The following is a 26604-nucleotide window of genomic DNA, read 5'->3' as shown; positions in this document are numbered from 1 at the left end:
TATCCTCGCTAGTATTTACTCATGCTGTCGCGCGTGTCCACGTGCGTCCGAAGCGTGCGTGCCTGCATGCGCTTTATCAGACGCCAATAATTATTTATGAATCCCATATTAGCTACTTGTTCCCTTTTCGTTCGTATTTATTTTCTTTTGATTGTATCATTAAATCATTATGTGTTGTGTACATATCATGCATATCTATATGTGCACGCACGTACGTATGAAAAACCACGCCGAAAGAGAATCAATTATGTATATCAATTCGAATCTTACGATTATTATCTTTTAATATAAATAATTAATTAAATTATTAATTATAATAATAATGAAAAATTAGTCTTTCTTTTTACATGTATGTATTTTGCTAATAATACTTTCTCATTAATCTCTCACGATGAGAATGTGTATATAAAAATTTATGTATGTTTGTTTTACAAACGATGATAATAAAGGAGATGAATAAATTAATAGAAGCGACGCAGTGCAATTATTAAAAAGTGCAATATCACTGCACTAAACAGAAAGGCGTGTCGTGCAATTGCATCGTTCCACAAAGGTGTGCGACGTTATGTTAACGCGCTTGCATCTCATTACTATCCGCTGTCTCCTAAAAGTTAGTTGAAGGCTGGTGGGAGATATCGTCGTTTGCTACGCTACCAATGCCAGCTGATTCTTACTGACAGTCTCTCGACAACCGGCACAGAGATCAACACGTTCTTTCAATCATCTCGTGCACACGCACTCGAGATGTGCACGGTGATGTGATACCGCGCAAACTCATTTTGTGAAAGAAAAATACCTCAAATTATCTCGCAGGTACGAAGAGCCATTAATTATTCTGAAAACAGTTTTATAGATATGAAAGAATCGAAGAATTTACATTTCCTCAACGGTTTTTAAAATTTTCATGATTATAATAACATTCAAATCCATATAAAATATTTTACCATAATTTTTCACTTTAGCATAAGCAAAAAGTTAAACAAATATTAAATAACACGCGTACAATGTTTTATATATATTATATGACAGATTATCAACCCTTATTCTTACGCTTTTTGATTCAAGAATATAATATCCTTATCGTACGATATGAAATATTTCATGATATATGTTGAATATTCATTGTCAAGTTAATAGAGTTCCTCTATAAATGCGCTATCTTCGTTATACTTATAGACATCAGTCTGTATCGTCTATGTCCCGCCTTGAATGATCTCCGCTGTCCTTGATTAGATGTATGGGTTTCCATTTGGAATTAATTACTGTATCGAGGTACTGGCATTTTTCAGATGAATGCTTAATTCGACAACAATCACTGGTGTTCTATTTTATTTAACATTGTTTAATTTAATGATTTTATTGAATTTAATAAATTAATTTAATGATCGTTAAAAAAATGATTTTTCGAGTTTTGCATATATTGATAAGTAATTTTCGCAGTTATACAATTAGCATTAAATAAATAGCAGACATTGCTAAGAACTAGAAAAATTATTAAAATAATTAGGGACTTCGCAATCTTAATAACTTAAGAAATATTTTATCAGGGGATGATTCATACACGTGAAGACGTGTGATTGAGAGAACGAGACGTTGAAGAGATTTTTATGTAGGCGCTCACTCTATTTGCTGCTCTTCAATCATGTCAAAAAAGTGTTGCTCTTGCTCATGCCTTTCCGGATTCAGGGCCGTGTTCAGGCCTCAACAAATCGGACCTTCGCACAAGCCAGAGTGCACAAAACCAGAATGCATGCCACGGCCGCCCACAACTACTGCTCCCGGTGAGTAGTATTTTAATTACATATACATTTAGCTAAAAATTAAAAATAAAGTAAAAATTATATGTTATCAAGAAAATGTTTTGATAACGATGTAATTAAAATAACTAAAATAGCTATATTATTAATATAATCTTTCGATTTATTCCAATTATGTTTTGGATCAAATAATACAGAATTTTAGTATTTAAAATTTCAGTAGATAAATATTATTCAGTAATTAATATTAGTACTGTTATTACTAATGTTGATCAGAATTTTGAGGAGAAGGAACAACTTTTCAAATAGATTCTGTCCTTGATATTCTCTCGTGGCTGCGAGAGCGCATTTAAATATGCTCCCAAGATCACGATTATCTGTATATCCAACGAAAGTATGGCCCCTATTAAAGAAAAAGAACTTCCAATTAAAAAACTGCAAGGAAGATAAGAGTCGCGTCTTACTTGAACAAGTTACGTTCTTGTTGCCGCGAGTCGATAAATCCCCGTGGAATCTCAATCTCTGACCTACCGTTTCACGTTACCGGAGATCTCATGTCTTGAGATGATTCGTCATGAGACGGCATTAAAGAAAACTGATTACTCATGCGCTGTTAGTATTACGTATGGTGTTACGTTTGTAATTATTGCAAGCCATAATTATTTATCCGGTTATTATTAATGTCGCCGTTTCCTTTGCGTAATTCGTATCGCGAACATTACGTCTATCTTCAGTATGATTCAAAATCGAGAAAAACTTGTTTTTTGTTTGGAATTTTGTTTGTTTTGTTCCACGGAAATTTATGATATCACTTTCGCCAAAGCTGTGATCGATTATTGTATTTGTCACATCAGCGGTGACCTGCCGCGATTTTTTCCGACTAAGCGCGATTACGCATTGCAAAATCAGCGTTCAGGCGAATCTCGATAAAGAGGGATACTCTCGGGTATATCTGGCCTGTGATGCACCAATTGACTCCTCTGAGGACAGAGTTCGCGCGCAGGCGGGGCGCGTGAAAATCAATTAATAAAATCAGTCAGCAAAAGAGACCGCACGTCTGCGATGAGTCACAAGCACATAGAACAATACGCGGCTCATTACGCTGATTATTACCTAAAAGTAAAGCGTGATGATGATACGTGCCGCTGATGCAGCATCTACCGAGATGCAGATAACGCAGTAAGATGTAATTTAATATTTAGCGACAGCTAAGCTTTTCATTTTCTCCGCGTATGCATGTTATCATAAAGCGCACGTGTTTATTTAATTTCTGTTTTAATTTAACGTTAGAAGTATTTAATTCGATAATTTTACTTAAGTATGCATTATTATAAGTAAATATTATTTTATTTTCTATAGCTTCAGATTTTTCTCTTTAATACGTTAAAATTATTGTGTCAAATTTGCCTTTTCCAAAATTAGATTTAGAACTTGGCTAGATAAACATGTCAAGTGCTAAGAATATTGCATTAATCAAAATCACATAAACAAAGCTTAAGCCTGATTGGCCATCCGGATACGTGCGGTGGTTTAAAAAGGATTAAATAAACAAATTGCACGACATCAATCTCGATGTTCCAGTTAAGAGGCATTATAGTACCTTTCCGGTGAACTCTAAAACCTATTTTCGGAATATCGGTCAAGGATGATGTCACGTTCGCAAGTTTTATGTACAACGGACGCTCCCTAAGAGAACGTGTATTTGATCGACCAATTTTTGGCGTGACAAAAATACTGCGAATAGTCACTGACGTTATGCCACGCATGATATCATCATCACTCAAAAAAGAGAGACCGCAAGGTCGGTTTAAATTCGATACATCGATGATAATTTTATTATCGCGACGAAGTCGAATAACGCATTGAATAACACAAACGATTGATAAGATTATGCATCAACGTAGGCGTGAAGATTTCTATTCGTTTGTCATCGCATGCTCGAATCAAGTATCATTAATTGAACGATATACTCTCTTACGTAATAGCGATTTATTAATCAAGAAGGCTAGCGTAATAGAAGAAAAGCAGTCCGTATATTTACTTCTCATTGTCCAGCTTCTCTAATTTTTGTTTACACGTGTTTAGGACCTATTGTTCCAACTTCTTGGTAAGTTTTACCTGACAGGTACTATATCTTTATCTCTTTTTTAGGACTTATCTGAAAAGAGACAAAGATATGCTACCTGTCGGGTAAAACTTACCAAGAAGTTGGAACAATCGGCCCTTAATAAAATAAATTCTCCGAGGAACATTAAAAAGACGTTGTTCTCGAAAGGATTGGATTGTTGCACATTCCTGACGGAAATACGGGTCTTGTATCTCCACACGGAGAGCCACGAGTGATTTGTTAATAAACGTGAATTCCACGGATACAATGCGACTTGTTCCTCGTTCGAGCACGTTCACGATTTATCGCTCCTCCGGTTGAGAAAATATACTCAGCACCAAATGGGAAGTGTCAGCTTCCGCCTCTCCTGCGAGACATCGGCCTTCGTTAAAAGCAACGTTGTCGTGCAGATTATGTGCATTTAAATCTACGGTATTATTCATTAGGCACGATTGTATCGGTACGTTCATTCGTCATGCGGGCGCCATTTATCATATCCATGCCATATGTGAGTGTGTACTTATATATATATACGACTTCATTAATATCTTCAAGAAGAAAGTATGCATTATCGTAAATCAATTCTTTTCCTGATTCATTTCGAAGGAATATTCGTACACTCTCGCGGTCTACTCGTAAAGATCAAACATTGAACTCATTTGAGTGGACACTTCAAAGTCCCGATGATCACGATACAGTGTACACTGCACAATACAGTGAATGAAAGTGAAATTACGCAAGCGGCGCTTCATCGTGACCGCTAAACCATGACGTCACTTTCCCCGCCGACAAAGAGTCCCGTCATTTGTCTTTACTCGAATTATTTAAATGAGCTGGATTTGTTTAAGTCGATATGATGACTAATAAAGCGAGTATTCCAATAAATAATTTCTGTCTTTCAACATTCAAAAATCTAGTTTCTTTCTCAGTTTAAGAATTAACGATAAATTGCATGGTGCGTTTACAAAAATTGTTTTTTCATGATATTCATATAATTAATTATATCGATATCTTAAATCTGTGTTATCACGCTAAGTTACAAATTCAGAAAATTTTTTGTCTTTAATCGGCCTGAACTTACCAGAATATTAGTCACGACAGCTTTCGTTGACGCAGTTTTCGTAATCACCCATTCTGGACTTTCATCGGAGATTGTTCTCATTCACGCTTTTCCGAATAACTTCTCTCATTGACTCATCCTCTTCTCTATAAATAGCGTGAGGCGTGACAGAATGGACGCAATTATTCTCCAATCAAGACTATACAGATTTACATATAAGATAATCATATGTTGTAATTGTAGAGAGTTGCGTATTATAATATAAAAATTTATCTAAAATAAAAAAGTATTTTTTATCATATTTTTACAAAGTAAAAGAGACTACATTTATAATTGTTATAATAGAACTTTTCTAAGAAAATAGATTTTTAAACTTACATTCTTCTGTTTTACTGATATTGATTTATTATTATCGAGCGGCGTCTTTGAGGTGCATTACGTATGATAATTTCTCCTAGTATATATATATGTTAATAACTGATCTGTATCTCATATCTGAGATAATCAACAGGTTACTCGTGAGCAACATGTTTATAAGCAACGTGCAGCATGCACTATTCTTACTTGCTAATGGAATATGGAATGGGATTACAATATATAGCTATGAATTTTAATTACAAGTCATCGTGGATAAACAAGAATACATCGTAAAACTGTTTCAAACGTCGTTTCTCGACTCAATTATTCGCGTTTCACAGAAGAAATACAATTACGCTTTGTACTTGAGGTACATAGGATTTTAAATGCAAACGACAAACAAATATAATATAATAAAACTTTATTTTTTATTTAGTTTCAAATGATAATTACATTAATAGGATTTTATATTGCGTCTTTATATTTACCAAGATAATAATTAAACGAAAATCAAAGAGATGATAAAGACAACATCTTATAAAATTTATAGCAAAAAGAAACCGAATTCAGAATTGATATATGCAGAACTATCCGAATAAACATTCATTCATTGTATAAAAATATTAAAGGTTTTAGCTACGCAACATTAAGAATTAAACACCGGCAAGATATTAATCTTGCTAATTTGTTACTCGAAAACTCAATTTTAAATTGAATAATCATCAGTTGATTGAGGATGGATGTAAGACTTTCAGTTTGGAGCACCCTGTAGAATTGGCCGAGATCTTGATGTCATTTTTGTACGGGAACAATAGTTACGCATTCGTCCATGTGATACAAATCTCATTACTGAGTCATTTGAACACCATCATTTTCATATTAAGGCTGATGAAGTAAGCGGGGCTTGCGATGACAATTGGAGCGCATATTGCATTTGCGAATACAAGACAAGTAGCTTGTGTATTTAGCTGTCTTACTGTATATTCGATTCGTATATCAAGATAGATACGATGAGTAATACACACTAATTGACGTTTGAACGCAACATGCTAATTTCCGTCCGTGAATCAATGATTAATTACCGAGAAGTCATAAAATTCCATTGCTCACAAACGTGAAAGATTTCATGTAAGATTCGATTTTAATTATTCAGACGTGTTTGTAATGCTTCTTTGAATAATAATAATGCGTTAATTTAATATCATACCTTTATTATCGCTTTGGAGTCGATTTACGTAGGCAGAAATGCGTGACGCTGATTAACTGATGACGAAATGTCGGCGCGAGAGGTAAAGCACATACGTCACGCATTGAGAGCAATCAGTAACGGGAAGGACAGTTCTTCTAATCGTACATAATTGTTGCAAGCCGTGCTGATCAATGTGGAACACTCCTTGTTTTTCCGTAAATGGTTGAACTTGGCTTCTGGCTGACCTAAAAATCTAGTTAGTTGCCGTTTTACTGAATTAAACATGTATCATGTCAACCAAAAATGGTGATTGCGTTCGCCGTAATAAAGCGATCTCTTCTTACACGTGTCGCGGGAATGAAATGAGACATTATTGTAACACGAATCAATTGACAGGAACAAGTTAGGTAAAGAAAATACTTGGTGACAGAAATACAGATTGATATATTATGATTTTGTAATATCTCGATTAGTAATTATGTATTGTATTACAGCTATTCAAAGATCTTATACAACATGTTCGTAACATATAATTCAGACTAATCGATTTAATTCAGTCGATCTTTTCTCTAATCATTAATTATTATTAGCGCCGATTTGATTTGCGAGATTTTCCAAGCCTAAAGTATCAAGTAATCTCACGCAGATTCCAAAAGTAGCAAGTATTATGTTCATTTAAATGCTATAGTGGGTTTTAATGACTCTCTTAACAAGCATAATCTATAAGCTTATGTTATCATGAGTAATAGATCTGCGATCCACAAATTGCAAAATATTATTCACATTTTTGTAGGCGTAATTGACTTTTGCAATCTCACTTGTTAAGGTCGTTGACATTAATTAATTACACTTATTGAATTCGTTGACTTACAATTCAAATTTCGATTTCGATTAAAGTATTTAGAAATTTTAATAAAAAGTTAAATTTGCAGACTTTAAGTAAAGATTATTGACAATTATTTATATACAAAATTTAAATCTAGAAAAAAGATTTTCCAGAATTTCTCACATTATTGCCTGAATAAATATGACGGGAGATGCATTGAAAGGAATACAATTGCATCGAAATTTATGATAAGTCGATGATTACATACGTCGCCATTAATTTATGGTTACGGAAAGTGGGTGACTCCTATATACTGACGCGGGTGTCACCGATGACGCCATGTATGGTCGCGCATGTCGTTGCAGCACGTTCGTCCTTGAGATTGCTCCTAGAACGCAGCAGCTTACCTCAGAATATGTATTCTTCCTTCCTCTTCGTCGTCGACGAGCTCCTCAGTCATTCGGGAAACTCGCGTCCGATGCGTTCCTCGCCCATGCAGCCAGTTTTCCGCTCGTATCCGCAACCGGTGCACCCGGTGCATCCGGATCGTCGCGGGATGTATTACAGATTTTACGATCGCTACCGGGTATTTAACGACTGGCGCACCCGACCGTTTCCATTTAGATTTTATTGTAAGTCCATCGCGTTCTCGGGATATTCAATGCAATAGTACAGAACAAATTGGAACAAGATCTATATTCAATTGGTATACATAGAATTTAGAAAAGTGTGAAATTTATTTTGTTAAAACAGTCACGTCGGAAGAAAAATAATTTAATCGTCAATCGTTAATAGAGCTTGTTTAAAAATTGATCGCTCAAGACATAATCTTATGCAAAGAGCTTTTATAAATATTCATTATGTAATATGTATTCAATTACTGTTGTTACTGTTTCTATCGGAATAGGATTTATATTGATATAACTCCTTTCCATGTTATTAGTATAGAATTTTATTTTAAAACAATTTATAATTCTTAAGAATGCTGTGACACATTCGTAGGGGAAGACTTTGGTGTTCCAGTACTGACGATTCACGATGTCAATCCTTGTATTGAGGAGAACGGCGAGAACCATCGGACATCCAGATACGAGCTGATGACCCGTCGGGGTGACAGAGCGAAACTGGTGGTCAGGCGTGGTCAGGAATTTTATCTGCATCTCAACTTGTCTCGAGATTATAATTATTCTTTCGACGGGATATCTATCGTTTTCACTCTGTATGGCATCGAGAAGCCACAATATGGACACGGGACTCTGGTGGCAACCGCTCTGCTTAATCCCGACGAGATCTCCGAAGCTGCTTGGCAAGCCACCATAGTCGCTGCAGAGCCAAATTTCTTAAGAATAAAGGCAAGTCGCGAGAACTTATTTACTGTATTCTGATGCTAATCTTGGATAATATAAAAGAATTACTTCCTCTATTTCAAATTAGTTCAAATTAGTTAAAAGCCATCGCACATTTGTTAGGAAATTTTGAAGTATATAGGTTTATATAAACCAACAAGAAAGGATTGATTCGTCGAAAAGAGATGTCTTGTTGACAAAATATATTGCTTTTAGATTGTGCCTTCCGCTAATGCGATTATCGGTAAATGGAAAATGGAAATCGATACCAAGAACAAAGAAACTGAAGGTGCTGTCAGTTACACAATGGATGATCCATTTTACTTAATCTGTAATCCTTGGTGCGAAGGTGTGTGTGTGTGTATATTTCTATACATTTTATATTTGTGTGTATATTTCTATACATTCCTTCATTCTTTATCCCTTATTGTTATGCTCTTCCTCTTGTTCCTCTATAATTCTATATACTTTCTTCTTAATCTTCTTTTCAGTAGAAAAATATAATCTTATAATCAGTTTTCTATTGTATTATTTCTAAGCTTAAAATCTTAACTTTACGGACAATTAGTTTTTCGCTGACAAAATAAGACATTTTTAGCCTCGAGCGAAGCATATGTTGGAGAGCTGAAAACCTTTAAATCTCCTAAATATGACAATCTTGAATTTTATATAATATTTTCTTTGCAGATGACGTGGTTTATCTAGAATCTGAAGCCGAACGACAAGAATACGTGATGGCAGAGGACGGTTTGATCTGGCGTGGCAGTCATAACCGTTTGCGGCCCAGCGTGTGGAAGTACGCGCAATTCGAGCGTGACATTCTGGATTGCGCCTTGCACCTGATGAACGAAATCGGCAAGGTCCGAGTTTCCGGCAGGAACGATCCTGTCATCATAACGCGCTGCCTATCCGCCGCGGTAAGTGTAATTACAATAAAAATAAAGATGATTGAATGTATGTTTCTTCGAAGAATGCGAGCCAAGTTCCAAGTTGATTCAGAATTTCTAAGCCGATTCTTGTATTCTTGTAAACGGTTCGGTATTGGTATTGGTTTCTGCAGGTGAATTCCCCTGACGACAATGGGGCGGTAATGGGAAATTGGTCGGACGATTATGCGGGCGGTACCCCACCTACGAGGTGGATGGGCTCGCAGAAAATATTGCAACAGTATTACAAGACAAAGAAGCCGGTCAAATACGGACAATGCTGGGTGTTTTCTGGCGTCCTGGCGACAGTCTGCCGTACCCTCGGTATACCCTGCCGTGTAGTGACCAACTACTCCAGTGCGCATGATACTCAGAGTAGCTTGACCGTGGACTACTTCGTGGATGCTGAAGGCAAGATCATGGAGGAGCTCAATAGCGATTCAATATGGTATTTCAATGAAAAGAACAATCAACTTCATAATAAAAGTTATAATTAGAGGCAAAAATAATTATGACAAAAGAAATAAAAATATAAAATAATGCGAATCGATTAGTTTTATCATTCAAGTAAAATTAAAGTCGCTTTGTATCTCGACTTTAATTGCGATGATTGTGATTAAAAATTGAGGAATAGTTGACAAGATAAAAAAATTAAGTTGGCTTGAAACATCAGAATTTTTTATTTTCATAAAAGGAACTTCCACGTTTGGAACGAGGTGTGGATGAAACGGCTAGACTTGTCGCCGGACTGTTCGGGCTGGCAGGTGATCGATGCAACTCCTCAAGAATTGAGCGAAGGCGCGTATCGTTGCGGGCCAGCTTCCGTGAATGCCGTGAAAAAAGGAGAAGTCCTGCGTCCCTACGACAACGCATTCCTCTTTGCTGAAGTGAACGCTGACAAGGTGTTCTGGCGTTACAACGGACCTACGCAACCCTTGAAGTTGATTCGCAAAGACGTGTACGGGTGCGTACAACATTGCATTTTTCACGAAGTATCGATATATTTATATCAATTTAGACTATTTACGTTATGTAATCGAGCAATGATGATTTTGCAGCATCGGCCAATTGATCAGTACGAAGGCTGTTGGAAGATGGGAGAGGCAGGATATCACACACACTTACAAATATCCAGAAAGCACGTACATTTAGATAAAAAATCATGAAATTAAATTTTCATTTTGGTAACAAAAAACATTTTGATATATAAATACTAAAGACTCAACTGCAATTTTATCTGTGCTGAATGTTGTTTTCTTCATTTTTTACTTTTTCTTAAAATTATGTAATATAACGTCGGCTGTTCCATATTATTTTATTTCAAATATTTTACTTGAAATAGGATTTAATATCTAATACTAATGCTGAATGTATGATTATTATTTTACAGAGTCTGACGAAGAACGTGCTGCTATGCTGAAAGCGCTGCGCCAGAGTGAGTCTTTATTCAGTCGTTACTATCTCAACGAGGAGTTCAACGACGTCATGTTCACTTTTGAGTTGCGCGATGACATTATAATTGGACAGCCGTTCAGGTACTTAGTGTTCTTAACTGAACAAAATTATACATACAGATTATTATACAAATTGTTCGACAAAATTAGTTCATTTTATAAATTTTCTGCCGAAAAATATTTCTTTCCTTTTCTTTTCACAGTTATTCAATGTTTTCTTATTTTTCGACAGCGTTGTATTACTAATCAAAAATCGCAACCTGATGATGGAGTACTGGGTGTCTGCAATTTTGAGAGTGGAAACTGTGCTATATACCGGCCGCGTGGGAGATCCGGTGAAGAGACTAAATCTTGATAGACTGGTCCGACCAGGAGTACTGGAGGAAATCCGCTTAGACGTTTCCTGGGAGGAATACGGTCCGAGATTGTTAGATCAATGCGCTTTCAATATCGCCTGCCTCGCCACCGTGAAAGATACAAACTACGAGTACTTCGCGCAGGATGACTTCCGTGTTAGAAAACCCGATATTAAAATCACGGTAAATAGAAATTAAGGAATTATATGTATATGCAGACAATATAATATTATTATTTTTAAAAACTTAAAGGTTTTATTTCTCTCTTTTTCAAGTTACACAACTACGCAATTGTCGGTCAGACTCTCCATGCTACGGCCAAATTCCGCAATCCGTTACCTGTTCCTTTGAGGAAAGGAAGATTCCTTATCGAAGGCCCTGGTCTGGATGAACAATTGAAGGTGAAATTAACGGAATCTGTAGAAGTGGACGAGGACGCAGAATGTACTTTCTCCATGATACCGAAGTTGGAAGGGCGTGCTAGAATAGCAGCGAAATTCTATTCCAGAGAGTTAGAAGATGTTGATGGACATTCGGACAATTTCATAGTCAAACCGGCGAAAATAGTTAGTAATTATGAATGATTGACCAATTTCGATAACATTAGGTAAATAATAATTTAACTTGTTACTATTAAAAATTTATATATATATTTATTTATATATATATATTTATATTAGTCGTATAAAAAACGATAATTTTCTCGCATGTGACGGAAAAAGAGCATAATTCTATCGTAAAGTTATAAATATAATTATAATCGCTTGATGCCAAAAAATCTGAACTAAGTGCAATAATCTAAAATTTTGGAATATTAGCTTATGCAAAGTTGAGAGTTATGGAATTAATTTAAAAATTTAGATTTAAAAATGAGATCCTTCTATTAATTATACAAAAAGTTAATTACTCACAAGACTTGAGCAAAAGAAAAAGATCATGAAACGTGTAGTAGATACAGGAAAAGTAAAGTATTATCTGTGCCAAAAACTTTAGTAGAGTCACTGAAAATACGACAAGTGCAGTGTTTATCTATTATATTTATTGCAAACTCAAATGCAAAATACCGAACTGTAGATGAAATAGAGCGTATCTAATCAGATACGTAAGCGGAAGTGCAGAAACTTTAATTCTTAATTTATTACTTTCTTAAATTATTACATTATGTTAGTCTCTTTGTTATGGTTACCACCTACATTATCTACGTGTTCAAAAGATGTATTTAAAGCCCCATAACATTTATATATATATATATATATATATATATATGTTATTTTATATAAATCAAACATATGTCTTATACATACGTTGCGTGAGAAATATATATAATTTTATATAATATATACATATATAATTTTAATTTATTGTTTACAATATAATGCGTTCTAAACGACTGAGATCTAAGCTTCCCGCTTGCCGATCGCTTCCCTTAGTGATAGCTTCGGGCCAGTTGACATTCGGTCGACGGTCGATGTCAGAGATCGCTCACGGGGACATTTGTCTCCGTGAATCGCAGGCCGCTTAACGGGCGCGGGTATCATCGGAATAACGACGGGGTACATCGTCATGCCGTGCATTTCGCGCGATCTCGGTGAGAGAGTATCCCGCCGCGGCCATACTGTCCCATTTCCTGCCGGCTCATATCGGCATCGCGGTCCCGATGACGGATGGTAGACGTTTAAGGCGAACGTCAGTTATTCTCAAGGAGCGACAGCACGAATGGGGTACCGGTTCGAGACGCGGCTTCCGCGATGGGCACTGGTAAAAAATTCAATCGACAGAGACTACCTGGCGGTCGATATTAACGACCGGCAATCGAGGGGGTCGCTGTGGCGAGTGCGTGATTATTCAGAGAAGAAGAAGACCAAGAGGTAGGACAGGGGCGGATCTATGTGAAAGTTGGTGAAACTTTGACCTCGAAACCTTTAGAAATATTCATTACATTTTATGTTCTACAATTGGAGTACTCAAGTTTCAAGTCTCGCGCTTGAACATCCCCAAGAAGTTCAAATACGAGAGAAAAGAATAATTTACGACGAGACATCTTTTATTTGAGAAAAGTATAAGTTACATTTAATCCTACAATGTTTATAAATTTAAAATTAAGTTTTCATTGCGCCACTTTTCTCCGTTTTGTTTTACGATTCTTTGTCTCGGAGCTTGATGTAAAACAATCAGTATATTATTCATTAATTATTTCCTATTTGATTATATTTCAATTAAAAACCAGGAAAACTTGTTAGCTTCAAATTCAGGGAAGTTACCGTTCGCCCCTGAGGAAGAAGAATAAAAAGGAGGACTTTGCGCGCGCGCGACAGCGAGAGGAAGCAAAAAGGGGAACGTGGATGATGATGAGCTCCGCGCTGATACGAGGCCAGGCTGATGCGAACGATGTATCACCATCCAGGAAATTAATGTTGAAATATGGACCCTAGCGAACGATACGCGGCGCCCAGGCGAGACCAGCGAGGACCAACGAGGAAGCGCCGAAGAAGAGAACTGTACACAGGAATCGGGCAGGTCGAACGAGATTGTTATACGCGGTATCGATTAATGAATCATCCGGCAAAATAGTAAGGTGGCGAGAATACGGGCGCAGCAAATTGGACAGAGAGTTGAAGGGATGAGTGATGGGAGGAAGCGAGTCGCAGAAGCGATCGGAAAGTAAACGCGTGCGCCGAGTTTCTGTATCCCGTGACGATCGCGAATGAGATTGAAGTTGTCCAAATGATTCCTTGAATCCTCCTTGGATGATTCGGCTTCTGTTAAATCGAAGATGCAGCGGCAAAAAATGCGGTAAATTCTCATCGTGATTTTACCAAATTATCGCGCATCTTCAAGATTTCGCATTCAGCGAGAATCCAAATTTTTAATCGGTACGTTTGATACTTTCCAAGAAAGCTTTCTTATATTAAGATTCCTTTTACAATAAAATCAATTTTTTGAGAATTCTCGAGCTCTTTCTTATTCAGGGACAAAATTAACATGCGACAGAACGACTGAATGCCGAGCGAAGGAAGAGGGAGGCATGAAGGATGCGGGATAAAGAGAGAGAGAGAGAGAGAGAGAAAGAGAAGGAGAAGGAGAGAGAAAGAGGATACGCAAGATGATAGTGAGATATGTCTAAATACATAACCGTGACACGTGATGGACGTGTTGCGGCCCCTGTCTACGGGGGTCTCGTCGAGCGGGGGACCGGTCGGGGCCCGCGCGCTGCCCCGAGTATCCGCGGCACCCTGCTACGCGCTATGCATCAACACCCGGGATCCATCCCATTATACCTCATCAAAACAACAAACACGCCTTCCACGCTAAAACCAACATCCTTTTGTTCCCATCGAATACCGCGTATCCATCAGGATCGCCGCGCGAAGGATGCACGTCGGTGACGCGATCTTCTTCGGCGGGGGGTCCTCGCCGCGATAGGGGGAGGCAGGAGAGACGAGAAGAAGTGAGGGAGAGCGGGAGGGTGGATTCCGTAGAGATCTCGTGAAGTGTTATTAATGCCGCGGGGTCAGAGGGACGAGTGCACGCTCGGGAAACGTCGTCCTGTAGATTTGTACCTGTCTTCGTCTCATCTCACCATGTACCGGGCGAATGAACGACGAAAGACGTTGATTCGTGATAGAAAAGCGCATGCTGCGATATATAAATAATCCGGATGCCACGGAGCGTACCCTGAACGGATGAGAGAGTCCCTCTGGGACTTTCTCCCACTGCGAACGGGCGACGGGGGCCGCTTGGGAAAATTGAGCATTGACTCTGGAATTCCTGGATGAATTATACTCGTCGGACCACGTTTTGGTCATTTCAATTTGTGCAGACAAGGGGATTTATTCCGTTCCAAGGGAATCTAAGAATGACGGGCGAAATACATTAGTTATATTCGTAGAAGTATTGACAAAGAATAAAGGATAATTAATAAAGAATTGTGGATCCATTACGGAATTTGATAAAGTTTTCTAAATAGACTGGTATCGTTAATTTATTAGAATTCTGTTATTTAATACAATTTTAATTTATAACACGAATGCAGAACATTTCAGTGTAGCAATTAATTTTAACGTTGCAATTTTTATGAAGATAAATTTATGTGTTAATGTTTGATCCTGTTACTCATGATATTGGATCCTTAGGATCTGCAGTTTGGTACTGATGGTTATTCTTAGATGGCGACACGTAATACTTGTAGGAAAGTTTTGTAAGTTGCTGTTTTAGAATTCGATTCTGACAGCACTTTTTAATAATGAAATATTTTATAAATTAATCTCAGATTACGATAATGTAAAAAAGAACCTGACCTAAAATAAATTAGGAGGATTAATAAATTAGGAATAAGTTACGAGGATAAATTTAATGTCTCTCCGGATTGTTTCAGAACAGAGGATGATGATGAAAGATCATGGCCTGAGTTACGAAAACAATTCTTTATTTCATACATACATAATTACAATTTTTTCAAATAAGTTCTTATTAAAACTCTTTTCTCTTTACTTTATCCGCAGCACTTATAATTCTCATAATGTTCTCTCTGTGTATTCCCTCTGCGTCAATAGAAAGATTTTGCTTTTAATACAGCCCAAAAAGTTTCATCACAATAATATTTAATTAACTTTCTCACAATTGTTGTGTGTAAAAGGGAAGGAGCGGAACGACTTCCGAAAGTGTCCGAATGGAGTCAATCGATCAACGACGAGGTTCGGTTATATCATGGGCGACTGACAGTTTATTGCCAATCATATACAACCATAATCGGCGATGGCATCGAACGCGCCTGACCCCAATAATCCGTAATGGCTCGCTCGTTATGGTCGACATGTCAATCCAGCCACATACTTGGAAACGTATCTTCCTTCCACCGTTTGTTAAACGATTAGACACCTCGTATCGCAATTCTCGCGTAACAAAATCTCTGCTCTAGATTTCAAGTCCTTGCGCAATAGTCTTTGCAAAGTTCTTTTATTTCCAGCGAATCAAATAAGAGAGGGCAATACGGAAAATACCGTCTTGCAGTTGGGCGTTTCGACGGAAAATAATTCCACGGTGTGGAAATTAAGCTTTAGATAGAAGAATAATCCTTGAAACAGCCAACAAGGCTGATATCAGTTGTGCTATCAGTATGGACGGCGTGCTATGAACTCGTCTATCAACGAGTATTATCAATCCTGTATTAATTAAAATATTAAACGCATGAGAGATGCGCTCAGTGGCAAAACAGCCGTCGTAGAAATAACGCGCCTGACTGATGCTTCTTGTCATCAGGAAAACTCTCTGCAGTAAAAGTCGTGAAATGGCGGCCGTCCACGCTTTTATGTTCTTTTTGTTTCTTTATTTTTCAAGCCGCTGTGCTCGTTCATTTAGGCTGAAATAGTAGCAACGTTGATTACATTTTCTTTCGGAGTATAACGAAATTATTTACTTTAGAAAATCAGCGGGAATCACAAATATCGAAAACCGAAGCAAAATGAAAGGTAGTGACTTAAGAGAGAGATAATTTGATGGAAAATATTAATTTCTAATATTTAATTAGTCACGTAATATAATATTATAATTTATAATATATACAGCAGATTCTCCTTTAGGAACAGAATATCGATCAGCAAAGAAGAAATAGAAAAGTTATAAATATCACATTAAAATGCAGCAATTATAATGTTTTATTTGATACAACACCCAGGAAAAATTTTGATTTGCAATTTGCAGATGCTTTGCATAACTATGCTAATTGGGCGGACTGGACGTGTATCGATCAGTTCGAAACGGATACTCGGGGTTGATTTGGGTTCTGTTCGTTTCCTGTCAATCTGCTTTCACTATCTCGGTCAGCTCGTACGACACCGCATGACACTTTATTATTTGCACTTCTGCGCCTGTAGGGCGCAGAACTCTGTCGCCGAGTTGTTTGTTCAAACAGAGGGTGAGTGCGAGTCGACTGCATAATGATGACGGGTAGTAGTAATTCAACGGATTAGAAAATAATATCGCATGTACCCTGAATCAATTCTCCAGAACAAAGACATATCGAGGACGACAATTAATCATGATAAATTTGAGATTTAACGAAGATTCATAATCTCAATCGTTGCGACAGTCTCTAAAACTTACGATGACAGCTCGAACACTACAATCAAAAATTATATTAAATAAAAAATAATATAAAAATTATATCTAGATGATATTAACATACAGCCTACTTTTGATTAACCACAGACTACTCTTAGTATGCAATATTTCGACTGTGCGACGAGAAACTCATAAAGCGAACAAAAGTAATTTCTCCTCTCGTGCATATGTAAATTTGTGAGGTATCGAAGTCCGATATTCAGAGGTCCGATTTCCATAAGCGAGTCCGCCGGTGAACAAGGAGGATGTTTACATAGGTAAAACCAGCAGTTGCGCCGGGAGCAGTGTTTGCACGAGGATTTCCTCGGCGAACAGAGGCCGCAGGGCGAATTGGCGTATTCCGACTCGATTCGGTATCGTCGACGAAGGGCGGCGGTGAGTTCGTAGGATAAGGGTCGTAGGAGGGATCTTCCTCGTCGCACGACGGGGAGAGAAACGAATAAAAAGGGGGCGAGAAATGGCGCGGATGCCTCATTACGCATGCACCCCGTTGTAAGGGTCCGGAGTGAGTGAGTGAGTGAGTGAGTGAGTGACGTGCCTCCTCGTCACGCACACACTTACGCGTAAACGCGCGTCCACGTGTGCGGACACGCCTATTTTGTGAGGAGCTCGTACATGAAAAAGTATATGTGATCGTACGCACGCGTTGCGTCGTCGGTTTTCATTCTCGCGCCACGCTGATGGGGAAAACATTTAGAAAGACACAAGAAAATCTGCGTGCAGCTTTTAAGAACTTGTCTTGCAGTAATCGGATACTGTACATTAGAAAAGATCCGAATGCTAAATCCGTTGAAGAACTTGAGAAGAATTTATTTTCATATCAGAATATATTGTGACGTTGGAATAAAGTTGTGTTCATTATTATATTCGAAAATTACACTTTGCTTGCAACATGTAAATTCTGCATGTATATGTTGGTTTTATAATTTAGAATTTTTTTACTATGATGATAGCAAAGCTTAGGTATATCCTTGAATATTTGCTTTTTAGTTCCTTGAACTTTTACTCCTCTCTTGCATTATTTTCTTTTTACTCTTGATACTTTAAACTTCGTACTTCTCCGTACTTCCGAATCTTTAGTTTTAATGGCTAAGTTTTTACATTACTAAAATCGTAAAGTGTGAGATACTTAACTATCGAGACTTTCTTAATACTTTTATGTATTAAAAGCATAAATCCACAAATTTTTTAATTTCCTGTCGCAGATTTTCTTGAATCTTTAATTGCGTGTAATGTTCTCGTAATTTTTAGTCGATATTATCAAATATAAAATCCCTAATACAGCTTTCAAGCGATCTCTCTCTGGCAGTCAATAATTAGTATCTGTCTAAACTCCGACATGAGAATAAGAAGCGATGTGTGTGTACATGCACCACGTGTGTGTACACGGCAATTCCGACGAAACCGCCACTAAGGCGCGTCGCGATCCGCCCTCTGTGTAAACCGACCCCTCCTTCCTTCCCTCTTCCTGCCTCTTATCCTTCTACCCTCGACAACCTTCTTCACCGTTTCCATCTCTCTACCCTCGTGGCGCCCTAATTGCGCCACCCCTGGCAGCTAGTCACTTTACCATAATCTCCTGGGTAATGGGGTCCTGGTGTGCGCGAGCGCGCGCGCACCCCCTCGACAATCCCTCACGCGCGCGTTCGAGGTTCTGTCACGATCGAAGACTCCCTCTTTGTCGACTCTGGCAGATTCTCGCGGAAATTGCTTCACCACGTACGGACCTCTTCACCCCGGGCGGGGGTGAAAGTTGCGGACAAGTACGCGGTCCTTTGTTGAAGCTAATTATGCATAAGAGACATACTTTCCAATAAAATCGTCACAGAAATACGAGGTGGAGAACGATTTTCCAGTTTGATGTATCATTATAATATTATAAAAAAGGCTTGATCTGTTTCCTGTATATATTGAATATTCATCTCTCATAGTTTGAGTTTTATTTTAATTGATTATATCAGTGGTAGATAATTTTGAGTTAAATAAAATCAAGATACAATTGAAGTAATGGCGCAATAAAATAATCTAATGGCGTATCGGATATTATAATAGTGTCTGACAATAGCAACAGTCTAGTAAATGCGACAATAATGATAGACTGTCTGGCGAACGCGTCGACGAGAAGATTAACAAGCTCCTTAACAAAGTGGCTGACGGACCACCAAAAGTTGCTTCGCTGGGCTGCGGCGGCTGAGTCCTTTAGAAAGGAGGATACTTCCTGACTAGATGTCTGCTATTACGGCCCAATTACGGATGCATAATGGCGACACACGGTGTGCGATCCAAAATTGGCAGCAATTTGGGCGACAAGCGATTAGGACACGCGATCTATAACGGAAGCAGCCACCACGTCACGCCAATTATGCCCGCCATTCTCGGGCAAGCCGCGAAATGCCATTGTCACCGGCTGGCCAGAGAAAAGGGGAAGTCGAGGGGGAATTTTTTGCGTATCGCCCGCGCGAATGTGTGCTGGCGGGCTGTCAAAACCCATCATTTCGCGTTTGCAAGCCTAACCGGTCCCAACCAGAGGGTCCACGATGGTAATAGGGCCCTGATCGACAAAGATGGCCGGCACAATGGCCGCGAATAACTGGTCGCGCAGCACCAGCCGTTTAGCCGCCTTAAACGAAAATCTGCCCGCCCGCTAAAACGCCGACACGCAATTTCGTAGCATCTGTCGACCGTTTCACGTGATGTTTGACTGCTAGGAAGACTTTGCCCTTTGTCGGCGAGCAAACCCGCTTAAACTGCAAACCGCACTGAAAGATGCGCCGCCGACACGCGTTGGGACATGCAGTCCTTAGATCGAAGTCTGAATTCATAATATCTCCGAATCCCTAGGACCTCAGATGTTGACTCTTCATTTTCGAGTCTTTCAAGTCTAAGATTCTGAGAATTCTAGATCTTTATGACATGTGATTCTTCGCTCTTAACTGAAGGATTTTATTTAGAGATTGGATCGGTCTGAGAAGTATAAACTCTTAGACTTCTATACATCTCTTAGAGGATTCATATCTTGTATTATTGGAAGCCGAAAATATTGTGATATTTTTTTTAAATTCGACACTAACAAAAGGTGTTTAGACGTTGCAAGATTCGAAAGAAATTCTGTAATTAAGTTTGAAGAAAACTTTTATTTTGCATAGTTTCTATCAAGAATATTTTTTAGATTTTTGTATGCCAACATTTCAATCATTCTCACACCTTGCAGCTTGACGATTTCAAAAATAAAAATCTAGTTAGAATATATAAGATTCCTATATATATAAGATTCCTCGATTTATTGTAGGTCGCTACAAGCTGCTCATAATTGCATTACAAAAATTTGATTTTATGAGTCGTTTAATTAATATCCGCTAATTCCGGGATCAATAATTCAAGGATCATAATGAATACTTTGTGAACCATTTGAACCTCATGTGGCGCATCTCGTTCGTCTCTCCCGACACTTTTCATTGAATTCTTTTCATGGTGCATTATACTTTTCGACAATAATTCACAGCAGCTTTCACGCGACTACCGCGCGCGCGGGGACTTGATGTCCCGGATCGACTGGGTCTCAGGTTTTATTACGCTCGCAGTGGAATGCCGTAAGGCACGTAAATCCACTGATTCGAAACAGGTCCGAGGATCGCGAGTAGCAGTAGAATGCACGAGTTGAACCTGTCACGGCTATTTGCTTTATATCACGTCTTTATAACATGTCGTATTGACAATAACCATAAAACATGTAATGTAAAATGTCATTTTGTCATGGAAAGTCTGCAACTTATTATTCTCATCGGTGAGACGATGACGTGGGAGAGATGATGGTCCGATCGCTCATGAATTATATTAATCTGCGATATTCGCGTGAAAGTTATTTGTTATTTCTGATTGTGATTCATTTCAAGCGACAAAGCGTAATCGAATTATCTGCACTTCAATCGTATCGACAGGTACTTCAATATTTCACAATTGTAGAAAATAGTTTTTATTCGCTTTCGCGATATTTTGCGTGACATTTTTGATATGATTCTTTTCAATCTTGTCAAACTACAACTTGACTCGCGAGATAATTCTAAATTGAATACCCAAATGCTTTTATCAAAAATACAAAGAATCTAACTCCCGGATTGATGAGATATACCTGGGATACGCGCATTATTAACGCAACAGGATTTGCTGATGATCTCCGTTCGCCATTCCTCTTTCGCGCATTGGGATCCATGTGGAGCTAATTGCAACCCCTTCGCGCGTGATTACGCGGTGGCCCATTAGCGGCGGATTGATCGACGCGCGGCAATAATAGACACACGCGCTCGCTAAATCCTCATAAAGTTCGGCTTTTCGGGATCGAGGGTGCTTCCAGATGCACGATACAGCCGTCGCGGGGAAGGGGCAGCTTTCAGGAACGCGTCCGCGCCGTCGTCTCGTTCCCCGAGGGACGATTCGGAATGACGCAGGGGGGTTTGCAGGGGGTGCTGAGGGAGATGGTTTGCACAGTCAGTTGACATCGAGATCCAGCGACGTGTCTAATTGGAGCCACTTTAACCGCGGGGGCGGGCAGGGTGGGATAAGCCGTGAGCCATCCACCGTTGCTGGAAGATCACCACCCGCCTCCCCCTCAAGCTTATAACCCGCCGGGGTGATTCCCCGCGAGCCTCCACCCTCGGTGGTTACACACACGAAATGTCCCTTCTCCCCTGTCTCCCTGAAACATCCCTGGCTGTTTCCCCCGTGCCGATGCCGTTGTGTATCCTACGGCGAATCCGGCGTAAATAATGCCGATTATCCCCCCGGCAATTGTTTTATCGACCGGACTGTCCCGTACGAAGAGGAATCTACGGGGAGGGTGGGCTTCGCCACCCTCCGAGAGCTTCTTTCCCCTCGAACGGGTCGCGGCACAGATTTACGAGTGACTTTAAACGAGGGCTGGCGAGAACCCGTAAAGTAAATTTCGCTTGTTCTCTCGTTGGTCGGAAAAAAAAGCGAGGGACCGAGTGGTGGTGCGATAACTTTAACTTTGTCGGGGGCGAAAACGTTCGAAAGGGGGCGCGCGGGCTGTCCCGAGTTTATTACGCGGGTTGAAAAGATGCATAATTAGCGTGTGCTCGTGGAACGTGAAGCTGTATACTGTTTGATGCGCATTTATTTGGTTTTGAGAGCTGAGCTACTTTCAAATTATTAATAATTGCATAAAAATTTAATGAAATTCTAAAGGATAGATACGTCTTCCTATTATTGCAGATAATCGGTATTGTATTTTTTTAAAACATTTAGTAAGTAAAGAAATTTTTATTTTCCTTTTATTATGCTTTCTATTCTCTCCATTTATATAAGATATGTTTTATCATTTTTTGGTTGTTATCATTGTGGTTGATATTAATAAGGATAAGCAAATTCTTTCCTTTCTCTTTCCGCAGAGAGAGTTACTTTTTTGTAACTCATCTCACTGATATATTTTTTTATATCCAGTCAAAATGTCAGGTGTAACGGTCGCATTATTAATTTTCGGGGTCCCCTGGTTTTAATAGTTCCACTCCAATCGAGGCTGGAGATCGCTTATTTAATGGAACTCGCCGAGTCCCGCTTCACTTTTTGTCTCCCGCTAATTATGAAATTACCCAGAAACGTCCCGCTCCACCAAGCTCGTCGCCCGTCCTCATTTTCCATCTTCTGGAACGATATTCGAGCGCGAATTATGCCGGTACTCTCTTCATCCTCCTCATTATTCCTCTCTCCACATCCTCCTCTCCTGATCGTCCTACCGACCGACCTCATCCTTCGCGACCTTTCTCTCCTCGTCGTCATGACATCGAGAAACTTATTCGGTTAATGGCCCGGACTTGTTATTGGACCCGTAACATTTGTGAAATTCACAGACTATTTTGGACATCATCCGGCGAGTTATGCTAATTGATTTGCGATTTAAATCATAAACAAGTCGTGCGAGAAGTAACTAATTAATATAGTCTGATAATCTTTTAATCGAAGCTTTGTAAAATCCTGTTTAAGATTAAGGCTCATCTAACTTATTACATTTCGGAGAATCGTAAAATAGTTATGTAAGGAAATAAATATTCTAAATAATAATCGAAAAATTATTGGTTTTTAAAACTAATATGTGTATGTGTGGTGTTGTATAAATAAAAGTATAAATTATATTACTCACATAGTCATCAGAAAATAAACTAAATACAATTTTAAAAGTGACAGAGAGAAACAAGTATTAAATTTTCAGGATTTTTATATCTCATAATTATTGCTTTGTTTATTACAACTTTTAACAATCCGTATTGCTGAACTTATTTCACTTATATTTTACATATACTATTATCTTGCATCTCTCACTCACAAACTCACAACGAATTTGATAATTACGCGAGCATCAGCTATATCTTGCCTCGATAAGCAACCATAATAACGATACCGCAATAATTATAATCCAGCCGCAGTGAAGGCGAGGAGGTATCGTAAAAAGAGGGCGGCCGCTTATAAAAAGCAGATTGAGCGGCTGAAGGAAAATGACCGGAGGAAAAGTCGAAGCGCTCGTTTGCGTCGCTCTGCACCCTTCTCCTCACCCTCGGCTCACCTACCAGTTCCTAACGACTAAATAAGTCTCCCCAATTAAAAAACTAATTTCGATTAGAGTCCCCGGGCGGCCATTTGGCATCGTGTAACTACATCCCGCAGGATAGCCACGACGAGGGGTTGCAAGAGGTCGGAAGCCGCTGAGTGCGATATGCCTGGGTCGACGAAGGGAGGAAAATGATCGGCGCTACTTTTTTATGCCGTGACTTCTGTCCGTCATTGTTGCGTTTTGTCATCCACTGCGGTAACGTACATTAGTGTGGCATTACTCCCACAAAGATACCTAAATTTGGCATCCTGAAGCATACGTCGTACTTTACTGGCGTATTATTCAGGCGAAACGAAAAAGAAAGGAAACAGTCGGGTTTTATTAGCCAGTCTGGAAGATGCTCGGTTATAAAAAATAACAGCATTTTAATGCACATACAAAGCAGGAAAAACGTAGCGGGAGAGAATTTAAATAATACTTATTGCCGACACAGCAACTGCCGCTTGATCATTGTTCAAATGTAAGCCGGATATAGATCGGACGTATATACGTCCAAAATTTTTCACGGAAAAATCCGCATGTTTGTACAAATGTTTTCTATAGGAAAGCCTTTTGGAGACTTAGGACTAATCCTAACCCGAACAAGACAATTTTTCACGATTTTTTCCCGTGTTCGCCCTTTATCGCGTTTCTCTGGAGAGTATATTCTACGCAGAATTTTCTTGGGGTCACGAAGGTAAGAGGCGCGGTAAGCACGCACTTATTTATGTGAGTATTAGTATTTATGTTAGGTACTCACCTACGGGCACCCCGCGGGCCCTCAGGCGTGGACGCCTCAGTCGCTATTTGTTATTCTAATGTCCGCATTATATATTTGTTTGGGCGTGGGCGGGTGAAACCCGAAGTGTGAAACACGTTGTAACGCCGCGCCGGTCCTCCTGGAATTCCATCCTCCCGTGAGGCCTCACCCACATGACCGTGGGCATTGTGCCCACTGAAAAGATTTCCGTCGATTCGGTGGTATCTATCCGCTCAGCGGTTTCGCTCCTCTGTCTATCTTTTCAATAAAAAGGCAGATTTACTTTCGGTTCTCTCCACTACTCTCTCCAAATTTTACGCGCATTTGCGTTTTATTTCTCCAGCTCGAAACGCGCGCGCTTCGACGGAAAGTGTTTTCGAGATGGATATCCGCGGACGCGTAATAGGCTCTATTTTTATCGTCTCCCTTCCCCGGCTTCTTCCAAAGCTCATTCAGTACAAATTAACATTTTAATCTGCATTCTTATTTGACACTTCTGTATGCAGAATGCCACGGGACAGTTTATACATCAAGGTGCCTATCTATCTTAATTTTAATCTACCTCATTTTCTCTCTGCCTCGCTCTAGCTCCTTCCCTAACCAAATTGACTTATTGCATCAATAAAAATTTATCGTGGTTATTTTTCTTCGGTAATAACTGTCTTCGATGTATTCCATCTCTAGCAATAATCTCGAACACGTGAATGACGCTCGCGTTGGTCCTCATTAGCTCGCTCATCGAGAGAGACGCCGTGAAAATGGGCCAGCCTACCACGAAGATGAGATTTTATCTTCAGCACGCTCATAAATATGCACCACTTGAAAAATTCAGCGTTGCGTGCTATTTTCAAGACCGTCATCGGTTGATTTTTCTCGATTCGCGAACTACTCGACGACGCTAATAGCAAAGGCACCATTTTTGACGTTGCCATGGGACTTTCATTCGTCCTCATGTGCTCTCTTTGTAGAGATCATTTTTTAAATAGGATCGATGGTAAGAATACCACTTGAATAAAAATACATATTGGCACAGGTGAGCGTTTAGATTTAGAATCTTCAGTTATGCTATTTGTATTCTTAGACCGTACGGTGCTTACTTTACATTTTGTTAACGCCATTTAATTAATTAAAATTAATTCCACTACCAATGCTGCTCAGATAGAGTATAAACATTTTACGATAGTATTTAAATAAAATCTATAGTTAAAATTTATATTTTAATGCCACTTAAATAATCCAAGTTAAATTAGATAAAATCAATGTTTAAATAATCGACGTAGACAGAATTAAGCAATCAGAAGGCAAGTGAATCAATGAAGCGATTAAATAATCACGCGCTGTCTTCTGAAAGCTGTGTGCGCGCGTATGCATTCGCACATTTATGTATGTATACGACTCAGGAACACTGGCATATCGTCTGTGGACCTAGATAAGCATCGTGCGACGTTTAATACCGCACCGGCCCCATGCACGATCGCTGTGGCAGGTAGATGATTCCGAATGGACCCAAGGCGATATACCTACCGGCGTGTCGCGCTTATGTACCAACAACCACGCCAGCAGGTAGGTGGTTATAGATGGTATACAACGTGGTCCACCGCAAACTTAAGCTCATCCCTCTTCAGATATTTAACTCTTTTCAGTTCGGTGTCTCGTGAGGCGTACTTCATTCCCGAGCTCCAAACGGAGAAAAATGGAAATACGACAAGTTGTAAAAAACTCTTCGGCTGTAAACGTCTCGTTTT

At 39.1% G+C, this 26604-nt stretch overlaps 1 protein-coding gene across 6 annotated transcripts; it reads left to right on the top strand.

Moving 5' to 3' along the window:
• The first annotated feature begins 285 nt into the window (after positions 1-285).
• Positions 286-12735, top strand: LOC105275854 (annulin). 6 transcript variants are annotated; one of them, XM_011333013.2, is made up of 12 exons: positions 286-813; positions 1177-1272; positions 1548-1781; positions 8320-8648; positions 8859-8991; positions 9330-9559; positions 9703-10016; positions 10263-10532; positions 10627-10706; positions 10959-11103; positions 11255-11561; positions 11654-12735. In XM_011333013.2, the coding sequence occupies exons 3-12, from the start codon at positions 1643-1645 to the stop codon at positions 11960-11962; spliced, it is 2256 nt and encodes a 751-aa protein (XP_011331315.1). In that variant the 5' UTR covers positions 286-813; positions 1177-1272; positions 1548-1642; the 3' UTR covers positions 11963-12735. The 6 variants fall into 6 exon arrangements, with proteins under 6 accessions (XP_011331315.1, XP_011331314.1, XP_011331313.1 ...); XM_011333011.2 differs by having other exon boundaries at positions 288-813; positions 8299-8648; XM_011333012.2 differs by lacking the exon at positions 1177-1272 and having other exon boundaries at positions 287-813; positions 8299-8648.
• Positions 12736-26604: the final 13869 nt, after the last annotated feature.

The sequence above is a fragment of the Ooceraea biroi genome, chromosome 11 (assembly GCF_003672135.1).
Source record: "Ooceraea biroi isolate clonal line C1 chromosome 11, Obir_v5.4, whole genome shotgun sequence".
NCBI classification, from domain to species: Eukaryota; Metazoa; Arthropoda; class Insecta; order Hymenoptera; family Formicidae; genus Ooceraea; species Ooceraea biroi.
The sequence above is the reverse complement of the archived record's forward strand: the minus strand, read 5'-3'. Positions and strand labels throughout refer to the sequence as shown.